Source organism: Camelus dromedarius, chromosome 4 (assembly GCF_036321535.1).
Source record: "Camelus dromedarius isolate mCamDro1 chromosome 4, mCamDro1.pat, whole genome shotgun sequence".
Classification (NCBI taxonomy): domain Eukaryota; kingdom Metazoa; phylum Chordata; class Mammalia; order Artiodactyla; family Camelidae; genus Camelus; species Camelus dromedarius.
Genome location: NC_087439.1, coordinates 95,917,694 through 95,936,753, shown reverse-complemented (window position 1 = coordinate 95,936,753; position 19,060 = coordinate 95,917,694). Strand labels below are relative to the sequence as shown.

The 19,060-nt window shown below is 49.3% G+C and overlaps 1 protein-coding gene and 1 long non-coding RNA gene across 5 annotated transcripts in view; one reads left to right on the top strand and one right to left on the bottom strand.

Moving 5' to 3' along the window:
• SCLY (selenocysteine lyase) overlaps positions 1–9,253 on the bottom strand; it is a 29,037-nt gene extending 19,784 nt beyond the window's left edge. Inside the window, exons 1-3 of one of the 3 annotated variants that reach the window (XM_010996313.3) lie at positions 9,096–9,253; positions 6,373–6,485; positions 2,798–2,898 (exon numbers count right to left, since the gene is read on the bottom strand). In XM_010996313.3, the coding sequence (XP_010994615.3) occupies positions 2,798–2,898; positions 6,373–6,485; positions 9,096–9,184 (303 nt within the window). In that variant the 5' untranslated portion in view covers positions 9,185–9,253. Of the gene's footprint in view, positions 1–2,797; positions 2,899–3,202; positions 3,299–6,372; positions 6,487–9,095 lie in introns of those variants that run through there. The other 2 variants (XM_031452527.2, XM_031452528.2) reach the window with 2 other exon arrangements.
• Positions 9,254–9,489: 236 nt separating this feature from the next.
• Positions 9,490–18,027, top strand: LOC105102867 (uncharacterized). 2 transcript variants are annotated; one of them, XR_838407.3, is made up of 4 exons: positions 9,490–11,369; positions 15,190–15,437; positions 15,853–15,893; positions 17,246–18,027. It is a non-coding gene; the product is annotated as an uncharacterized LOC105102867 (long non-coding RNA). The 2 variants fall into 2 exon arrangements; XR_004136925.2 differs by lacking the exon at positions 15,853–15,893.
• The last annotated feature ends 1,033 nt before the right edge of the window (positions 18,028–19,060 follow it).

Sequence of the window (19,060 nt, the reverse complement as noted above, 5' to 3'; positions counted from 1 at the left end):
CACCTGGGGAGCACCCCCCACTGCCCACCCCCACCCCAGGTAGCCGCCACCCTGATTTTCACAGCAACCGTTTTCTTACTTTACGCTTTTCCTTCCCATGTGAGCGCCCCTAAACTACTTCGCTTACTTTGCCTTTTGACCTTCATATGAATGAAACTGAACTGAATTGCTTTTTTCTCAGTTGGAGACCCAACCTATTGAAGCATCTGAAGGCATCGCACAACAGGAAAGTGGAGGCTGCTGCTTGTCCTGTGCTGAGGAAGCCACACGTTGTCACAGGCACTCAGAGGACATAAAAGGCACTGAGAGTTTAACAGGTAGTCCTGGTGGAGGACAGAGGGTTCGCTCAGATCTGAGATGCGTCAAGCCAGGTAACGGCGAGGAGATGTTCAGGATGGACAGCTCAGATGCGATTCTCTGAAAGGTAGATGGTTCTTTCGAGTCCCAGGTCACAGAGATTCTTGGTCTGGAAAAGAGGGCCTGCAGGGGCTGCACACCTCACACCGCTGCAAACAGCAGGGCACAAGATGCTGGGCCCAGGCCCCTCCCACGTGTCGCCGCCACCTGCAGGTGCCTGCGACAGGGCACAGGATGCTACGCTGAGCGCCCTGGTGGTGCTGGGAGCACAGCAGCCTCTGTCAGAACCAGTGGTCACATCTGAAAATGCACCGTGTGCCCCCAGGCCACCATGGTCCTCGGCACTGGGCTCCAGAGGAGGCAAGGATGGCCCTGCAGGGCAGCTCCTTGCCAGCCACCAGGAGTCTGGTCAGTGCCCAGGGGCCCAGCACAGCTCCCCGCCTCTCCCCCAGCCAGGCTCAGCTTCCTCTCTGGCTGACATCCTCCACTCCACAGTCACCACCCCTCCGCACAGCTCCGGGTGGCCGTGTGGCCCCCTTCCACCACAAGGCTGCATCACAAAGTGTGAACGTCGGTCCAGGCTATTTGGAGGGGCACCTCGCTCGTCCCCAGTCTCTGCCTGACAGGGCCCACATGGCTTTGACTTCACCAGGTGGTGCCAATCCACTTCCAGACTGGCCTTCCAGTCCACACGCCTGCCAGCGCGGTGCGAGCTCACTGCTCTGCGTCTTTGTCAACACTTAACTGTCGCTGGACTTCTGAACTTTTACCACCCTGGTGGGTGGGCAGAGGCATTTCCACATTGTTTACCCCTGTGTTCTGATCACTCATGAGGCTGAGTATCTTTTCACATGTAGAAACCACATGGGCTTCTCCTCTGTGGACTGCGCCTTCACATTGCTTGCCCAGTGTTCTCCCGAGTTATCTGCGGTTATACTCTGGATGCTGGTCTTTCATCAGTAATGTGCTGCAAATATCTTCTCCTACCATCTAGCTGGTCTCTTTATTCCCTTCGGGGCTCTCTGATGAGTCAGTTTGTTTTGCTGTGATGGCAGTGGTAGAATTTATCAATCTCTTCTTTCATGGTTAAAGCTTTCTGTATTTTATTTAAGAAATCCATCACTCTTCAACATCACAAAGACATCAGTGTGCCTCCCAAAAGCTGGGTAAGTTTTACTCTTTGTGATTAGGTCTTCATTACACCTGGAGTGTTTTTTTTTTTTTTTTTGTATGTTGTGAAGCAGAAATCCAATTTCCTTTCTTTGCACAGCTCTCCCAGTACCACGCGCTGCAAAGAACACTCTTCCTGCTCTGTCTGGCCACCTCAAAAATGAATGACGATCATATAACCTACCATCGGAGCCAAAAAGATGTCAGAGCGAGAGCGCACTGTTATAATCAGGTCAGGACACCAGGTGCCCCCCGGGACTGTCCTGTGCAACCAGGGCCACCCTTCTCACACAGGCACGGCTATTTCTGGCCTAGCGTCCATTCTCACCCCAGTCCATCTGCATGAATTAGTAGGTCTGGTAGAGCAAGGCATTTCACTGCACCAATTAATCTTCACGAAGCCTTGGCCAGTCTTGGCGTTTTGCATCTCCCTATAAATCAGTTGGTGAGACGCCACCAAAAAAGAGTGAGACTTTTGACTGAGGTTACATTGACTCTACAGAAAGAACTGACATATTTGCAATAGTGAGTCTGCCCATCTGTGCACATGGTATTCGCTCCATTTACTCAGGACCTCCTTGAAGGCTCTGGGTAATATTTCTTTTCCTTTCCCAATGCGGGGAGGGAGGAGTGTCTTACTTTTTTTTTACTAGGTTATTTCTTAAGTATTTGAAATTTTTTGGTGCTCTGGTAAGTACCTGTTTGTTGCTGGTACAAAAAACACAACTGATTTTCAATCTAACACCTTTGCCGAAGCTACTTGCTAAGGCCAGCTGCAGGTCCTCTCGAGTCCTTCATGTGGACGGTCACATCACCCGCGGGTGACCGTCATGCCTTCGGCTCCAAAAAGGAAACGAGAAAGTGAGCATTTCTAACTGAGTAGAGGCTTCGACGCCTTCACACTGTCCTTGAGTATCTTCTATCAATTTAAAAAGAAGTACCTTTGAAATGGGTCAAACCTCACACTCTTAATAAGGTGAACAACTTAGGGATTTAAAGGAATGATTCCAGGGCAGAACGAAAGGGGAATTCTTTACCGAAGCATTAGTGCCAAGCAAGTTAATTCACACATCATTTTACAAATATCTGATCAGCCCCCTGGAATTCGCTGATAGGATAAACGCCGGCTGATTATATCAGGCTAATTGACAAAGTAGCAAGATCAAGCGTTACTCTTTCCTTTAAAGCACAGTAACCCCAGGAGGGAGCCACCCCCTGTTCTGTGCTGTGACTTAACAGCCGAAGGGCGCGAGGCTCTCGGGCTGCTTACCTCCGTGCCCCCCGAAGTGAAGATCACGTCGCGAGCTTCCCCACCTACCATCTTGGCAAGGCTTTCCCGAGCTGCACTGATAATATCTTTGGCCTTCCTACCTTGAGGGACCAAAATAGAAATTCATTAACTTTGCTTCACCAAGTCCAATCAGCACACATTTAAAAGAGTGACCAGACCCAAGGGGAGCGAGAGACCTGAGCAGGGGGTTCTAGGACGAGGCGTGTTCCGTGAATGTGAACACTATGCTAGGCTACGACCTACAAGTGACTTGGCGAAGGGGCAGCGGTAAGATATTAGCAAATCAGGGAAAACTATGGAAGTTTAAGTAACTTAGAAGGAGCCAGGAACAAGTGTGAGGGTGCCTGGGACCCTGAAAGGCGTGAGACACGGTCCTCTTCTTACCGGCTGCTACAGCAGAGGGGGTTGTTGCCCTCTGCCTTGCTTCCCGTTCATCAAGACAGGAGAATGAAAGGATGGGATAATTTGCTTAAGATCACGCTGCAAAACAACAAAAATAAGCACAAACAGAACTCGTGACTTCTCAACACAAAATCCAAAGCCACACGTCACAGCGCAGGTCCCCCAGGTAAGTAGGGAGGTCCCCGCCTCGGGGACACACTCGCCTTCAAATCTGGGGTGAGCAGCCCGGCTCTTCCCAGGTTCACTGGATACTAGGAAAACAGGAGCCCAACTTTGTGTGGCAGAGAAAGAAAGGCTCTGGGATGGGAATTCTGAGAATTCCAGTGACCATTCTTACTTAGTCTGTAGGCCAGCAGTCTCCAGATTTTTGATTATTCAGTCTTATTTATAAAAAAATTTATTTGAGCAGGCACCACTAAAATAAATACATATAATAAAATATACATAACACAAATGTAGAAGACATGGTAAAACTAAATACACAAAGTAATCCATACACTCCTTAACACTGTTGTGTAGATTTTAATTACAAGTAACGAAGGTCTGTGGTGTTTAGGAAAACCTAGTCAATTCAATGAGGGAGCCGCTCAAGGACCTCGGCCCATCAGTCCGGCTGGGCGGCACGGCCGCCGGCCCCGCCCGAGGTCGCCCAAACCCCGCCCACCAGCTCCGCCCCCACGCTTCCCCTCGGGTTCCGTCGAGAAACCGCCTCCGAGAAGCCTCTGGGCTGAGCCCAAAGCAGCGGCACCTTCTCTGCCCCCGCCGCCCTCCCCGGGGCAACAGCTGGGAAAAAGCCCGGCCCCTTTCCGCAGCTCTCAGACCTTCGCAGAAGCGTCTCACAGGGCTTGCTTTCTCCTTTCCAAAGACGGGTTTCAGAATTTACACACTGGTGTGCAAAAGCTTCCCTTCCACCTATTGACAAGTCTTGGAGACCCTAAGTAAGGTCTCCTGAGGCCCCCCACCAACGGCTGAAGGGAAAAGACCAGCCGTTCAGGGTGTCCGGGGGGAAGCGCAGGCACTGCGGCCTCACGCACAGCGTGGGGAGGGGCATGGGGCCCCTACTTTGGAGGGTGGACAGCAGTTCCTTAAGTCAAACGAACAACTGCCATATGACACCGCCCTTCTGTGCCTGCGTATTTACGGTAAATGCTGTTTACCCAAGAAGAAAGCAGCGGCCCACGAACCCAGTCCCCTCCTGAACCCACTGCAATCGTGTGTTTAGGCCACGCGGCTCCCAGACCTACTCTTAGCAAGGTACCTGCGTGGCCAACCCCGGTCCCCACCTCCTGCCCCGGCAGCAGCTCTCCCCGGGCCCACTCCCTCCCGGGCCGGGCTCCAGGTCCAGACTGCAGACGACTGGCCGTGTCCCCTGGCCAGTCCGCAGACTTCTCCCTCCCTCTGAACCCCACTTCCGTGCTGACAAGGCCCACGTTTCCAACCCAGACCTCCTTCCAGACATGGCTCACTCCACCTGCATGTCCAACGGCCTCTGAAACCACACATCCTGACTTCTCCCCTCACTGGCTCCTCTCTCTGCTGGTTCTTTCTCCCAAGGACATGGTGACTCACCCCTTCCAGGGGCCCAGGAAAGGCCCCTGTCTTCTCCCGCCCCATTACCCAAGCCACCAGCAAACCCGCAGGGTCTGCAGTCTGAACTATCCAGGGTCTGACCCCACCTCCCCCCTCCAGCCCCCGCAGGGCCGAGGCCTCAGCTGGAATATTCTCCCAGGAGGCTCCCAGCTCCACCAACCCTGCCATGCTCTAGGGCTGTGGGTTTCTAAGCTCTTTCCACACATCCTTCACACTTTCCTGAAAACAGAGTCCCCTCCAGGGAATTATTATCATTATTAAACCACAATATTGTGAAAATAATTAAACCATTCTATCACAGAGATGATTTTCTTTTTCTTCCTTCCTTTTTCCCCCCATTTCTACCTCAATGTCAACAGAGAGTGAAGGGCAGCGCACTTTTTAGTTTTGGTCCTTAACTTGTGGAAACCAAGGCTGTGGAGGAAACCTGACTGGCTGACTGGCCTCACCAGGTCAGGAAGCGCTATTACCCCCAAGGGTGTTCCCAAGCTTCCGCAGGAGAAATGCTTTTTATTAGCATTTAATTGTTATCCAGGTTTATGCACCATGAAGTTCAGCTTCACTGGAGGAAAATCAGACACAAGGCAATGACCAGATGAGCCAGCAAACATGAACAATGCAAACCAACAAAGAAGCCAACGAATGACTAGCGCCCGAGTGCAAAGAAGCTTTTAGTTACCAGGTTGTGAAGCTTTTAGTAAACAACTGAACATGAAAACCCACAGAGCCTGTAAATCTGTACACAGGCACTGCTAAACCCCAGGGCGTGGCAGCGGTCTGTGTGAAAGTTATTTTAGTTCATCATGACCCATAGTTAAGATAGTTTATCTTAATTATCCCTGATAAAACATTAGATAAGGTACAACTTCAGCCCCCCACCTAAAAAACCTAGCATGACTCTGTCACGTAAATAATGATTGGAAGCAAGTTATTTTCCAAAACCTCCAATTTAATGCTCCACATTAAAACAAAAATAAATGAGAAACAAATAAGAACATTTATAATGATAACTAAAGAATTTTTTTTTTAAAAAGGCCAGAATTTTATGTGATTCTGATGATTTAAAAGATCTGTTTTGCAAATTCTGTAAGGATCGACTGAGACAAACACACGCTATGTTTCAACAGATGTGTTTCCACTGTGTAGTGGTTATCACACCTCAGAAATAACTTTAAAAAAAATTTTTTTTGGGGGGGTGAAGTTATTTATTTATGTATTTATTTATTTAATGGAGGTGCTGGGGGTTGAACCCAGGACCTCCTGCATGCTAAGCACGTGCTCTACCCCTGAGTGACACCCTCCCCCCCAACAAAAATAACTCTTGTTAAGACTTCTTCGTCTGGGAAAGGGGGCTGGAGACTACGTTAGAGATGAAAGATTATGCTGTCACGGAGGCTCCACGTGCAAATTTGGACTTCTCAGAAAAAAACTCCCCCAAATTACAGGTAAAGATCTGCAGTTCACAGAAAATCGATTCAAAACCAAGTGATCACAGGCGGTGTCCAATTTCTCCAGGAGAGCCTGTGCCCCCGTATCTCCAATCAGGCGCCTCCCGGGATTACCTGCGGGGTAGGGGCTGCTGGGGTTTCCCCAGGCGTCACGCATTGCCTCGGTCATGGCCTCCATCACTTCTGGCTCCAGGGGGGTGGTTGCGTTATAGTCCATATAAACTTTCCTGGCGGAAAGAAAACAAAGACGTGCCTATCAAGGAAAATAAAATGAACGGCCGCGCTCGGCCCATCGCACCAACAGGAGCAAGTGATGTCTGCAGCGGGGGCGTCTCCGCACGGACACCGCGCAGGCTTCTACAAGCTGTGCTCCGAAATCCCCGCATCTTCACCTCCTACGGAAAACGTGTGCATGATTCCCAACAACTAGTATTTGCCAGTTCGCTTTATCACTGGCAGGAGACCGTCCGCTTAGGCTTTCAGAACTTCTTTGCGCCCTTTGCGGAGCCCACCTTCGCGGAGCCCACCTTCGCGACCCTGCCGCAGCGCCTCCTGCTGGACGGAGGGGACCCTTGCTGGCCCAGGAGCCTGACATTTCCTGAGGGCTTTTTCCTGGCTTGGCTTTTTAAATTCACCGGGAGTTTTTCTTTATTTCCCTGCAGCTTCTGCCTGACCTTGAGGCTCTGGTGATCTGGGCGCCCTCTGCTCCCTCCTCTGCTTCCCGCATGCTGCAGTCTCCGGGGGCAGGCTGGCTTCTCTCCCGGTGCACTTTGGGTTTTTCTTTGCCTAGAATGCCCACGCCCTCCATCCCCACTGACTTTTCAGGTTTTTGCTCCAACTTGACCTTCTGAGGCAAACATGGGCTCTAAATAAACTTGCAGCCCCCATGCCCTCCTTCCCAGGGCTCCGTGTCTAATGCCCTCCTGCTTCCCCCAGCATCTCATCACCCAATACACTAGACTAGCTCCTTGTTGATTCTGTCTCAACAAAAAGACACAGAACAGCAGCTCCATGAGCTCCCGTTTCCCTTACAGCTCTGTTGCCAACACTGAGAACAGCAGAAGCTTGATTTGTAAGGTGACCAAGTAAATGTCACATAAAATGCACAGCCCTCGAAAGACCCCTCATAAGTAAAATTTAACTGTACATCTCTTTACCAGTATCAAAACCCTTCAGAAACTTTCATGAATATATACAGCAGATAGACCTGCCAGAAACTGTGAATTATTTTACCCCACTGTTAAATCCACAACAGTGTTTAAACCAATCCACATGAAAATTCTAACACAATTACCAACCATTGCTGTTAAAACACAGGGTTTTGTTCTTTACTTTTTTTTTTTTTAAAACCCATGGAGTGTTTTAATGCAGCATCTTGTCTTTGAGATACCCAAGTACGAGGATTTGAGGCTTCGGAAGTCTGACCAGCTATCCTTGGCCAGGAATCCCCTGGTCCTGCTGAGACTTAAATATGCATGTGCCCCTAACTCTGCTCTCACTTCCTGTAAGTAAGTATCCCAAAGTTCTTCAAACTACAGTGCTTAGTGACCCCATTTCTTCAATCTGATGCTTGGCTGAGCTAATTCACAGCCTGAATGTTAGATGAACACTTTTCAGATGATTCTGCCCCCATTACTTGCTATTTCCTTAAAATGCTATCAATACTGAATGGGAAAGCTAACCAAAAAATTAAAAGGCATCATGAATTTCTTCCCACCCAGTACATTTTCCCAGCTCTCCTTTCTCAGTCCCAACCAAAGTAGAATGTCTAATGAAAGAAATGTCAGCTTTAGGCCTGGACCCAAATTTCAAAGACACACACCCATTTTTCCTATTCAGGTAGAGAGGATTACTTATCTCCCACACTCCCCACAAAAGTATTTAACACATTTCCTGGATTGAGGGCAAAGGCTCTCAAACAAGACAGTGCGTTTCCCCCGCCCCCAGGGGAAGGTTCCAGCAGGCTGCAGCAGCAGTATGGACTGGAAGTACCTCCCCATCTTCATCTCCAGTTGCTCAGGCCAGTAGCCTGGGAACATCCTTCAGAATCCCTCTTCTCCCCTACTGTGGAGCACCAGCCAGTCCTGCAGGGCTTGTCACGGTACATCCACTTCTCCTGCCACCACTGCCACCACTCGGCCACACTACCTCTCCCTCCTGGATTATTACACAACATTCCAGACTAGATTCCCCGCTCCTGCATCACCCACGCCCCTACTCTACAAAAGCAGCCAGAAAGATTCCTTTAAAATATAAAATAATTTATAATGTAATGAAATCACATCACTCCCCTGTTCAAATCTCCAAGACCCCCATCACCCTTAGAATAAATCCCAAAGTCCTTCCAGGGCTCTGCGGCTCTGCTCGCGGACAGTGGCTCCACCACGCCCCTCCTCTCCAGTCCTCGCTGCCCCAGACCCCGCAGGCTCGTTTCTGCCCTAGGGGCCTTTGCTGCCATTCCCTCTTCCCGGTGCGCTCGTCCCCAGAACTTGTGCGGCTGACTCCTGGAGGTCTTTCAGCTTTCGGCCCAAGTGTCACCTCCCCGGAACCTTTCCCAGGCCTCCCAGCGCGCATCCCTGATTTAGGCTTCTCGCACGGACTACCCGGCAGGGCTGCATCCCCGCGCGGACCCTCATACCCACGAGTGACCGGCCAGCTGTTGCCTCCTCTCCGGGAAGAGCCCTCCCCCGGAGAATGACCACCTGCTGGCTGCCCCCTCCGTCGGGAAGTGACGATCGGCCGGCTGACTCTGTCCGACCTCGCCCCGCGGCGCCCGGAAGGCTTTTCCTGGAGCAGGGGGCCGACCGCTTCCCCCGTCTTCCCCTCAAGGAACGCACCTCTCTGGAGGGATTTTTTCTGCGCAGCCACCAGGCAGACTCGCCGCTCGCCCCAACACGTCCCTGCTCCGTGCTCCAGCCGCCTCCATCCCGACCCCGTGGCGGCCCGCTCCCAGCCCGCCTGTCCCCCGCGCTGCCGCAACGGACCAAGACTGTCACGCTTGGGAGCGCCGCCGGAGGAGGCGGGGCCGCTGGTGCGCGTCCGGATTGGCTGAGCTGGGCACTCCCCGCCAATCCTCGCGCGGCAGCGCTACTCGGCGGGGAGGCGGGGCCCCAGGGCTGCGCGAGGTCAAGTGACGGGGAGGCGGGGCTTAGTGCGTGTCGCAGGGGGCGTGGCCACGGCGGCGGAGCGCGGGCCGGGGAGCCCTGCGCTGGCCCAGAACGGTCAGTGGGCGGGCGGCGCCCAGGCGGGAGGGGTCCGCGTGTGTCCGCCCCGCTGGAGCGGGAGCCTCGGTCCTCCGAGGCCGGCGGGTTGCCGCGGTGCCGGAGGCTCCTCCCTGATTCTGCCCTCTCCGTAGGTGACTCTGGGTGAAATTGGGGCTCGTTTCAGGAGCGCGGGCCTGAGGGGTCTGGAGGAGAGGCCGGGAGGCCAGGTGGAGGCTGTTAGAGAAGCCAAGGCAAGAGATGAGGGACACTAACCCGGGGCGCAAATCTCCGGAAAGATGGGCCCGGGATAGACTCAGGATGTGGAATAGGCAGCGGTGGGGACCGCTGGACGCGGGGCACGAGGGAGGGGGCGACGGGACAGGAAGGAACACGGCGGGGTGGGAGGCCGGGCTGAGTGTTGGCCGTGCCCAGCTGTCTGCGACAGTCAGATGAAACGCCTTGTGATCGCGTATCCTCTCTACCCAAACACGAGTCAGTTGTGAAAGCGGTGAGGGCAGAGATTCAGATTCTTGAATTCCAGTGAAGCCATCCACCATCTCTTGCCTTTTTGGCAAAAAAACAGTTTCTACATTTAATTGAGCCCTGACATGTGCCAGGCACCATTCCAAGCACCTTTCGTGTATTCAGTAGTTTAATCTTGATAACACCAGTATCAAGTGGGTACCTTTAGCTCCACTTCATGCATGAGGAAAGGCACAGAGACGGTCAGCATCTTGCCAAGTTCGCGCCAGGGGTAATGGGGCCAGAATTTGAATTCAGGAATGCTTTGCCAAGAAGCTGAATTTTAAGTGAGTTTTTGTAGACTTTCTCAATTTTATCGCATGTTGGTGCCCAGAAGAAATTGTCTTTCCCAGCTCTGCAAGTTTCTACATTTCTGGATTCTTTAATTCCTTTCATTCTTGCCTGCAAACCAAGCTCATTTCTGGCCAAATGCAGCCAGCAACAAAGGACACCTAAATTTAAGAAGCAAATAGATATGCAAGAACTCAAGGCCAGTCAAAAGAGGAGGAAAGGAAAGAGACTAACGAAAGAATGTCAGAGTACATCGTGCAACTGAGAGGAAATCTGAAGTGTCTACTGTACACAAGTCAGGAGACACTGATGAATTCAGGAGAGAAATTTCACTAGAGCATGGGCGAGGGGGAAGGGAGTGCAGAGCCGAGGAAGGAACAGGACAAGGAATAGTGGGGAATGTAGTCAACTCTTCAAAAGGCTGAGAAAGGAAGGAGGTCAGAGGGGTACAAGATGAAGGGAAATATTTTAGTAAGACTGAACATGTTCACAGGCTGAAGGAAGGCAGCTAACCAGGAAGCTGAAGATAAGAGAGAAAAAAGTGCTAGTCCTGGAGGCAGTGAGAAGGCCTGAGGTTAAGAGCAAAGGTGGGAACAGTGCAGGGGGGGAGGGGTTGAAAAGTAGGGGCGAGTTTCATTTTCTAAATCTATATGGAAGGCTATAAGGATGGGAGCTGGAGGGGCCCAGGGACAACTGACCAGGTGACTCACCTCAAGCACTCCTTGGACCCACATGTAGCAGTTAGCGGGTTTATTTCCAGGCAGATACAGTCAGAGACAAGATGACGCCCCACACGGCTGGTGGTGCCCACACACAGAGGACCAGTGCTGAGGCAGCAGTTCAGCCTCCTCTACTCTCACTAAAAGCAGCGTATGGTGCGACATGGAGCAGCAGCCACGGCTCCTCCAAGTGCGCTGGGCAGACAGACGCAACAGATGCCCTAACAGCATGTCTTAGTCGCGAAAGAAGTGCCCAATAAAGACTAAATATTTGAGGAATGCCATCTCCATGAAAGTGAGATAGTGCCTGCGACAAACAGAACTCAGAACTAAGGGGGAAAAGTGAGAGAGCTATTGGAGTAAGTCTTCAATAGAGGTAAGATCTCCAAGGAGGTAAGAGGATATTTTATTCCTTAAAAAGGCAGTCATAAAACAAGAACAGACAACAATGAAAAAACATATTGGCTGGAAACTGTAATAACTGAGGTTTAAAACCTCAATGGAGTTGCCGGGGATTGGGTAGAAGGGAAGGATAAATAGAGTCCCGGGGGGTTGTAGGGCAGTGAAACAATTTTGAACGATACTATAATAATGGGTACATGTCATTAGATGTTTGTGAGAACTCATATAATGTGCAACGACAAGAGTGAACACCAGTGTAAACTGTGGACTGTGGGTGACAATGATGTGTCAGTATAGTTCATCAATTGTAACAAATGTTACATCTGTGTGATGTCAGTAGAAGAGGTTATAGGTGTAGGGGCAGGGCCCTGTGAGAACGCTACCATATGCTCAGTTTTGCTGTGAACTTAAAACTGCTGTAAAAAAGTCTCTTTTTAATCAATAGATGGGCTGAGTAGAATAGGCATAAAGAGTGAATTAATGAGCTAAGTGCCTGAGCATAGGAATTCTCTCAGACTATTGCTCGAAAGCATAAAGAGATGAAAAATATGTAAGAAAAGAAACTTGCATCTAATACAGTGATTCTCAGCTGGGAGTGAGTCTTCCCTCCAGGGGATATTTGACAACGTCTAGAGACAATTTCAGTTGTCATAACTGGAGGGCGGGTGCTCCTGGGATGCAGAGAGGAGAGGTTACCTGCGCTACCAAACACCCTACAGCACGCAGGACGGCCCAGTCTGGGGCCGGATCCAGCCCCAAATATCAGTAGTGCTCAGGCTGGGAAACCCTGGTTCCACATTTCCATTTGGTATCAAATCATGCTGCGTCTGCCTGAGGACTTTGTTCAGAACCTCTCGTGGCTCTAGTCTGCTGGCGTGACTTCTTTCAGCTTTTGTACGTATGAGAAGAGTCTTTATTTTGCCTTCATCTCTGATCCCTTCCCTAGGTGCAGAATTCTAGCTTGAGTGTTCTCTTCCAATAAAGATTTTTCTCCATTGTTGTCTTGCCTGCATTGTTTCCAACGAGAAATCTGTCACCCTTTTCTTTGTTCCTTTATGTATTGTTTTCATTTCTTGCCTGCTTTTACTGTTTTTGCTCTGTCGCTGATTTTAAGCCATTTAGAATGTGACTTGGTGTGGTTCTCTTCACGTTCTTGTGCTTTAAAGTTGTTGACCTTGTACCTGTGAATCTGTAGTGTTTATCAATTTGGAAAAAGTTCTGTAATTGTACCTTCGAATGATTTTCTCTCTCCCCTGCTCCTTTGGGGACTCCCATTAAAAGTTTATGAGGCCATAAAGTTTGAAGTTGTCCCACAGCTCACTGAAGTTCTGAGATTTTTTTCCCTAGCTCCCCCACTCCTATCTGTTTTTCATTTTGGATTGTTTTTATTGCTCTGTCTTCAAATTCATGAATCTTTTCTTCAGCAACATGTAATCTGTAGTTAAACCCATCCAGTGTATTTTTCATTACACATATGCATGTAATTTTCTTCTGGAAGTTGAATTTACGTCCTTTTTATGTTTCCGTATCTTTACTTAACATGAGCACTCTTTCCTCTGTCTTCTTTAACTGTGTTAATGCTGTGGTCTCCTGATTCCATCATATTTGCCATTTCTGGGTGTGTTTCTGTTGAGTGATTTTCCCCCCTCTTACCAGGGTCTTGTTTTCTTGCTTCTTTGCATACCTTGTAGTTTTGTATTAAATACTAGGCATTGGGAATTTTTCCCTCTTGGGAGCTGGATATATAGTTTAATGGAAAACGTTATTGAGATTCTTTTAGGTTTACATGTAGTTGTAAAACATGATACAAAGTCCTTTACCCCGTTTTCCACCAGGGTAGCAGCTCTCCCAAACCACAGTAATCCACTCTGCAGATCTTTGTCTGTGACTATTAGACCATTTACATATAATTATTCATCTTAGCTCTTAAATCTACCGGTTTATTTGTTTTCTACTTGTTGCATCTGGTTCTCAATTCTGTTTCTCTTTACTTGCCTTCCTGTGGGTAATTTGAACACTTTTCAGTATTCCATCTTGATTTCTCAATGTTTAAAAACAGATATAATCCACATACCATAAAATTCACCCTTTTGAAGTATATAATTTAGTGTTTACAAGGTTGCACAACCATTACCATCCAATTCCAGAACATTTTCATCACCCCCAAAAAGAAACTCTGTACTCTTTAGCACTCACCCCCATTTCCTCTACCCCACAGCCCCCAGCAACTACTAAGCTACTTCTCATCTCTATAATTTGCCTTTCCTGGGTATTTCACATAAATGGAGTCATACAGCGTGTGGCCTTCTGTGTCTAGCATCTTTCAGTTGGGATGTTTTCAAGGTTTTAGTCCAGGTTGGAGCACGATTCAACAATCCTCTCTTACTGATGACTACCGTCCATTTGCCTGGCTAGCCCACATTTCGTTTTCCATTCATCCCTTGATGGTCATTTGGATTGTTTCCAGTTTTGGACGATTATGAATAATGCTGCCCTTGAACATTCATGTCCAGACTTTCGCATGGAGATGTTTTCAGTTCTTTCGATAATGTAACTAGGGGTGGAACTGCTGGGTAACACGTAACTTCCTATTTAACCTGAAGAACTTCCAAAATGTTTTCAGAAGCAGCTGCAGCATTTGCCATTCTCACTAGCAGTGACTCCCAATTTCTCAGCATCCTCAGCAACACGTGATGTCTGCTTTTACTTTAGCTGTCTTGGTGGGTGTGAAGTGGTCTTGGCTTGCACTTCCCTAGTGGCTCGTGATATTGGTAATGATAGTAAGAAATGCGTGTTCACGCTGTCCCTGTTCCTGGCACAGAGTTTCCAAAACCCTTGGAGTTTACTACATGACAAGAGTAATAAAGATGAGAGGAACATCTTCCGTTATTTGTGACAGGCCCTTCTCAACCATGCTCAAGCTTGCCCCTAAGGAAGGGGGCTGGTGGTCGGGAAACCAACCACATGATTAGAGGACTGGATGTTCAGCCTCCTCCCACCCCCAACCTCTGAGGAGGGGACGGGGGCTGTAGATCTAACTTAATGATCAGTAGCCAATGATCTAATTATGTCTACATTAGCAAAGCCTCCATTAAAACCCCAGCTGAGGAGTTTCCAAGCTGGTGAACATGTGGGGGTGCTGGGAGGGCGGCACCCCAGAGAGGGGAAGGAAGCTCTGTGCCCCTTCTCCTCACCTTGCCTTAGGCACCTCTTCCATCTGACTGTTCCTAAGTTGTATCATTTCATAATAAACCTGTAATCTAGTAAGGAAACTCTTTTCCTGAGTTCTATGAGCTGTTCTAGCAAATTACTGAACCCAAGGAGAGGGTCACGGGAACTCCTGATGTATATATAGCCGGTCAGCCACACGTGTGGTGGAGGGGCTGGCGCTCTTAACTCTCATATTATTTAAGGGTCAACTGTAATGACAGGCTCTGGACATAAGGCTCTGAAGGAGCTCCAGTCATGTTCTGTGTCCTCTGGTAATTCAAGTTACATTGTGAATGTGGGGTGTTGGTTTTTAAGGCCACTGTGGAGTTGGAGAGTGGGGAACAGGGCTCATGTCCGCGAGAACGCCATGAACCTGCTGTGCTTGCAGAGATTTACCTTTTGGAGTAAATGCTCCTTGGAGCGCTCAAGCCTCTGGTTAATTCCCAGAGTTCTGAAGAAGCTGACTCGGAGAATTCTGGCCAGTTTTCTTGTTGCATTTATGGGGGAGAAGTTTTTCAAAGGTTCTTTGTCAGTTTTGCTGATTTCCCTCGTCTTCACACTGGTTGTTGTGTCTCTTCTCCTAGTGGCTGCTCTGCATACCACCACAGACACGAGCTGATGAAGTCTTCTGACACCGCCATCCGCCTCTTCAAGCGAAGCAGGCGGCCTCCCCGCACCTAGTTCCCTTTCCCTTCTCCACTTTGAAGTATCACCGTCTTGAGGGCCAAACGGCATGATTTTTTACTTCAGCATCAAATATGACTTACAAAGATGCTTTTGTATCATCTCCTTTCTGCTCCAAGAACCTCTCCTGGCCGGTCTTCACGGGCAGGTGTGTTGGAAACCATGCTTTTAGTTTTACTTCATCTGAAAATATCTTGATTTCATTTTCATTCCTGAAGCAAAGTCTTGCTGGAGACAGAGTTTGTGAGTTATTTTTCCCCCAGCATATGAATAGGTCACGCCACTTCCTTTTGGCCTCCATGGCTTTGAGGAGAAACTCCCTGTCATTCAGATTGGTGTCCCCCATGGGTAATGCACCATTTCTGATGGCTTTGAAGATTTTTTTAGTCTTGAGAAGTTTCATTTATGATGTGTCTCTGCATGGACTTCTTCATACTCATCCTGCTTGGAATTCATTCACCTTCTTGAATCTCTCAAGATCTTGTCTTGCACCAGATTTGGGGAGTTTTCAGGGGCTTATTTCTTCAAATACTCCTTCAGCTTCACTCCATTTCTCCTTTCAGGATCAAGATGATATGAATGCTGGATATTCCGTTACTGCCCCGTAAGTCCCTGCAGCTTTGTCCACCCCCTTCTTTTTAAATGTTTTTCTCTGTTGTTCAGGTTGAGTAAATTCTATTGATTTGTCCTCAAGTTTGTTGATTCTGTCCGTTTTCATTTCCACTCTACTACTGAGGCCATCCAAGTTTCAAAATCTTCTGTTTTTGAATCTTTTAGTTCTATAATTTCCACTTGGTTATTTTCTATAAATTATTTCTGTTGACTTTTTTCATTTGTTTCAAGAACATTTATAATCAAGTTTTGAAGCATTTTTATGACAGGTGTTTTAAAATTCTCATAAGCTCATTCCAACACCTGATTCAGCTCATTACTAGTACCGGTTCATTGTCTTTTCTCATGAAAGTTGCTGTTTCCCTGGTTCTCAGTATGATGAGTGGTTTCACCTGTGTCCTGGACATCTTGTCTATGAGATGGCAGGAGACTGAGTCCCATTTACATCTTTCCCGTCAGCAGGCAGAGGAGCGCCCGGGGGGCCCAGAGCCTCTGCAGTGTCATTTCGGCCTGTGTGGTCCGCCCGGTGCTGGGGCTTCCCCAGGCAGGGCTGATCGTTGTCTCTCACTGGGGAAGGGCAATCAGGGGTGAGCTGGAAGGGACTTGTCTGGCCAGGTGCTCGTGTTGGGGGGCTCCCTGTCAGTGCTGTCTGACCACCTCAGTGTCTCCAAATGGTGGAGAGCGTCAGGCCTGTGGTGGCCGAGGCTCTGGGGGCTGGTGCTAGTTGAGGCAGGGTTCCTTTGCAGGTCCTGTCCGCCCAGGTTGCCCTGCTGCCTCTGCTCAGGGGACGGCAGTCTCGGGACCCCTGAGACAGAGGCTTTCGGGCTTAGTTGCTGCCTGTAGCAGTTTCTGGATTTTTATAAGCCCTATTTGTCTCTGTTCTGGGACAGTAACTTTGCATTAACTGATCCTTCTGAGGCTTGCTTTTAAGATTTCTGGTGGGACCAGGGTAGTCTTGAGTGTGGTTTCCTGTTACTGAGCCAGTCCTCTTCTGAGAACCTTCCCAACGCCCTGTGAATCACAGGGTTTTCCATTCTGGCTTGTGGGAATGAGGGCTATTCCTGGCCTCATGTGAGCTCCAAGCATTATTTTCTGATTCTTTTGGGTGGTGCATTTCCCTGCCCTCAGTGCTCGCGCTCTGTGCAGCCCTCTGTCCTGGGACCCTGGCTTCATCTCAAGTCAGAGTGCCTGCCGGCTCTCTTCTGTCGCCGTGCCGAGATTGGGGACCAGGCGCATCTCATTCAGGGATTGCTGTCCTGCACTGCCAGGTGTCCAGTGTCTCGAAACCGTCGTCTGTACCTGTGGTCAGGTTTTCACTCACTCAGATGTGGTTTCTGCCCCCAGCACGGTGACCAGTCTGGCCAGGCACGCGGCAAGCACACTGGATGCCACCTGCATCTGCTTCTCCGTCGAGAGCCTGGTGCTCACCAGGAACACAGGGCTTCTCTTCCCAGACGCCGACTCGAGGCTGAAACCTCTGAGGACGAGGCTCTTTCACAGCGCTGCGCCCAGCTTCTGGCTCCCAACGTCCTCCTGGTGAGGGGAGGCAGGCATGTGGGTGAACAGGGCTGCCGAGGTGGGAACATATTTTCAAAGAGAGCTGTCTGACAACGAGTGGTTTAAGAGACCAAATCATCCTTCCTGCAAGCACCAGGCAGCGCACGGGAAGCAGCAGTTGTGGGGGAGTGGGCTGACACTGAGGTGCCAAAAACCCAACACAGACAAGTGTGTCCTGCCCGGCCGGGGAGACCTGACAGGCCTCACACAGGGGTCTGAGCAGGGAAAGGACATTCCTGGATGTGAACTATGGGGAGAGCAGGTGAGGAGCCAGGCCGCACAAGCTCGCAGTCTCTCCTGCGGCTGCCCTGCCCAGCACCTGTCCCGGCCTGCGGGGCACGGGGCCTGGCCGGAGTCTCTCCCCCAGCACTGGGGACCCTTGGGACACGGACTGTTTCTTCCAACCAGCCACAAGATTTTAAAAAACAAAAAACCACAGTGAATTTACCGGAAGAATTCCAGCCCAGTGAATTTGGCAATGAAAATGAAGCCTAAAATGGGATTTTAAGAGGTTATGTTAGTTCTTTATACAGTTTAACATGAATAAACAGACATTCTTAACAATGCAAGGCCCCCAAACGCCTCCATCACTGGATTTTTAAAAGAACTTCTTTCAAACCACAACTCTTTAAATAAATCAACTTTAGTACCCCCTGGAAACCCAGGGCATGGGTGGTAACTTCAATGGGTGATAAGCACTCCTTTGAGTTGGCCCCTCCAATCTGTTGGATTTTTGTTTGTTTGAGGCAAGGTTATATGAGGGAGAAAAGGGGCGCGACAGGTTTTCTCATTTTCCAAGTTCTTCTCTGGCAGAGCAAAAGCAAAACACTATTTTACTAAGACTATATATTAGGATTTTACTAGACACACTATTTTTTGAAGAATGATGAACTTGTAGGAGACCTGATTTTCCAAGAATTAACACTTTTAAGTGGATGAAAGCGAAACAATCCTGGAACAGACAGTCCTAGCCAGGAATAGGCCTTGTTAAAGCTGCAACTGGTGGCTAACATCTTGTTGGACTTTTGATATGAAGAAAGTTCTGTTTGATTTGATCATCAAATCAGCAACAAGCCTGATGCAAACAGGAATTCGGTCTTTTTTCACAGCAAGTCTTTAAAGAAGGAAAGGTGGGGGTAACAGAGCAACCCAGGAACAGGGCTTTGTCCCCTGAAGGCGCGCGGTACGTCTTGGTGACCCCCACTGCTTCTGGGATTTGCCCCCCGAGGTTTTTGTTGCTAAGGTCCTGGGCCCAGCAGCAGGACTGTTCCATCTGCGTCTGCTGTCCTGAGAAAAAGACATGCCAGCCCTGCCACCAGACATCCTGAGAGTGGGCCTGGGACTCTGCTGAGACCTGCCTGGCTGTGGCCAAGTCACAGGGAAGGACACGGTTGCCTTCCGCACCTGTGAAATCTTTCTAGACAAGCATTCAAGTCCCCAGGAATGTACCTACGGGCAGAAGGAAACAGGCATGGACACTCTGGAACATTTAAACTGCAAATACTAAGGTATGTGCTCCTTTCAAAGACTGTATATTCAAAACACTTTAGTACCGTGAACAGTCTGCATACTATGCAGTTTTTACATGAACTTTTTCATTTT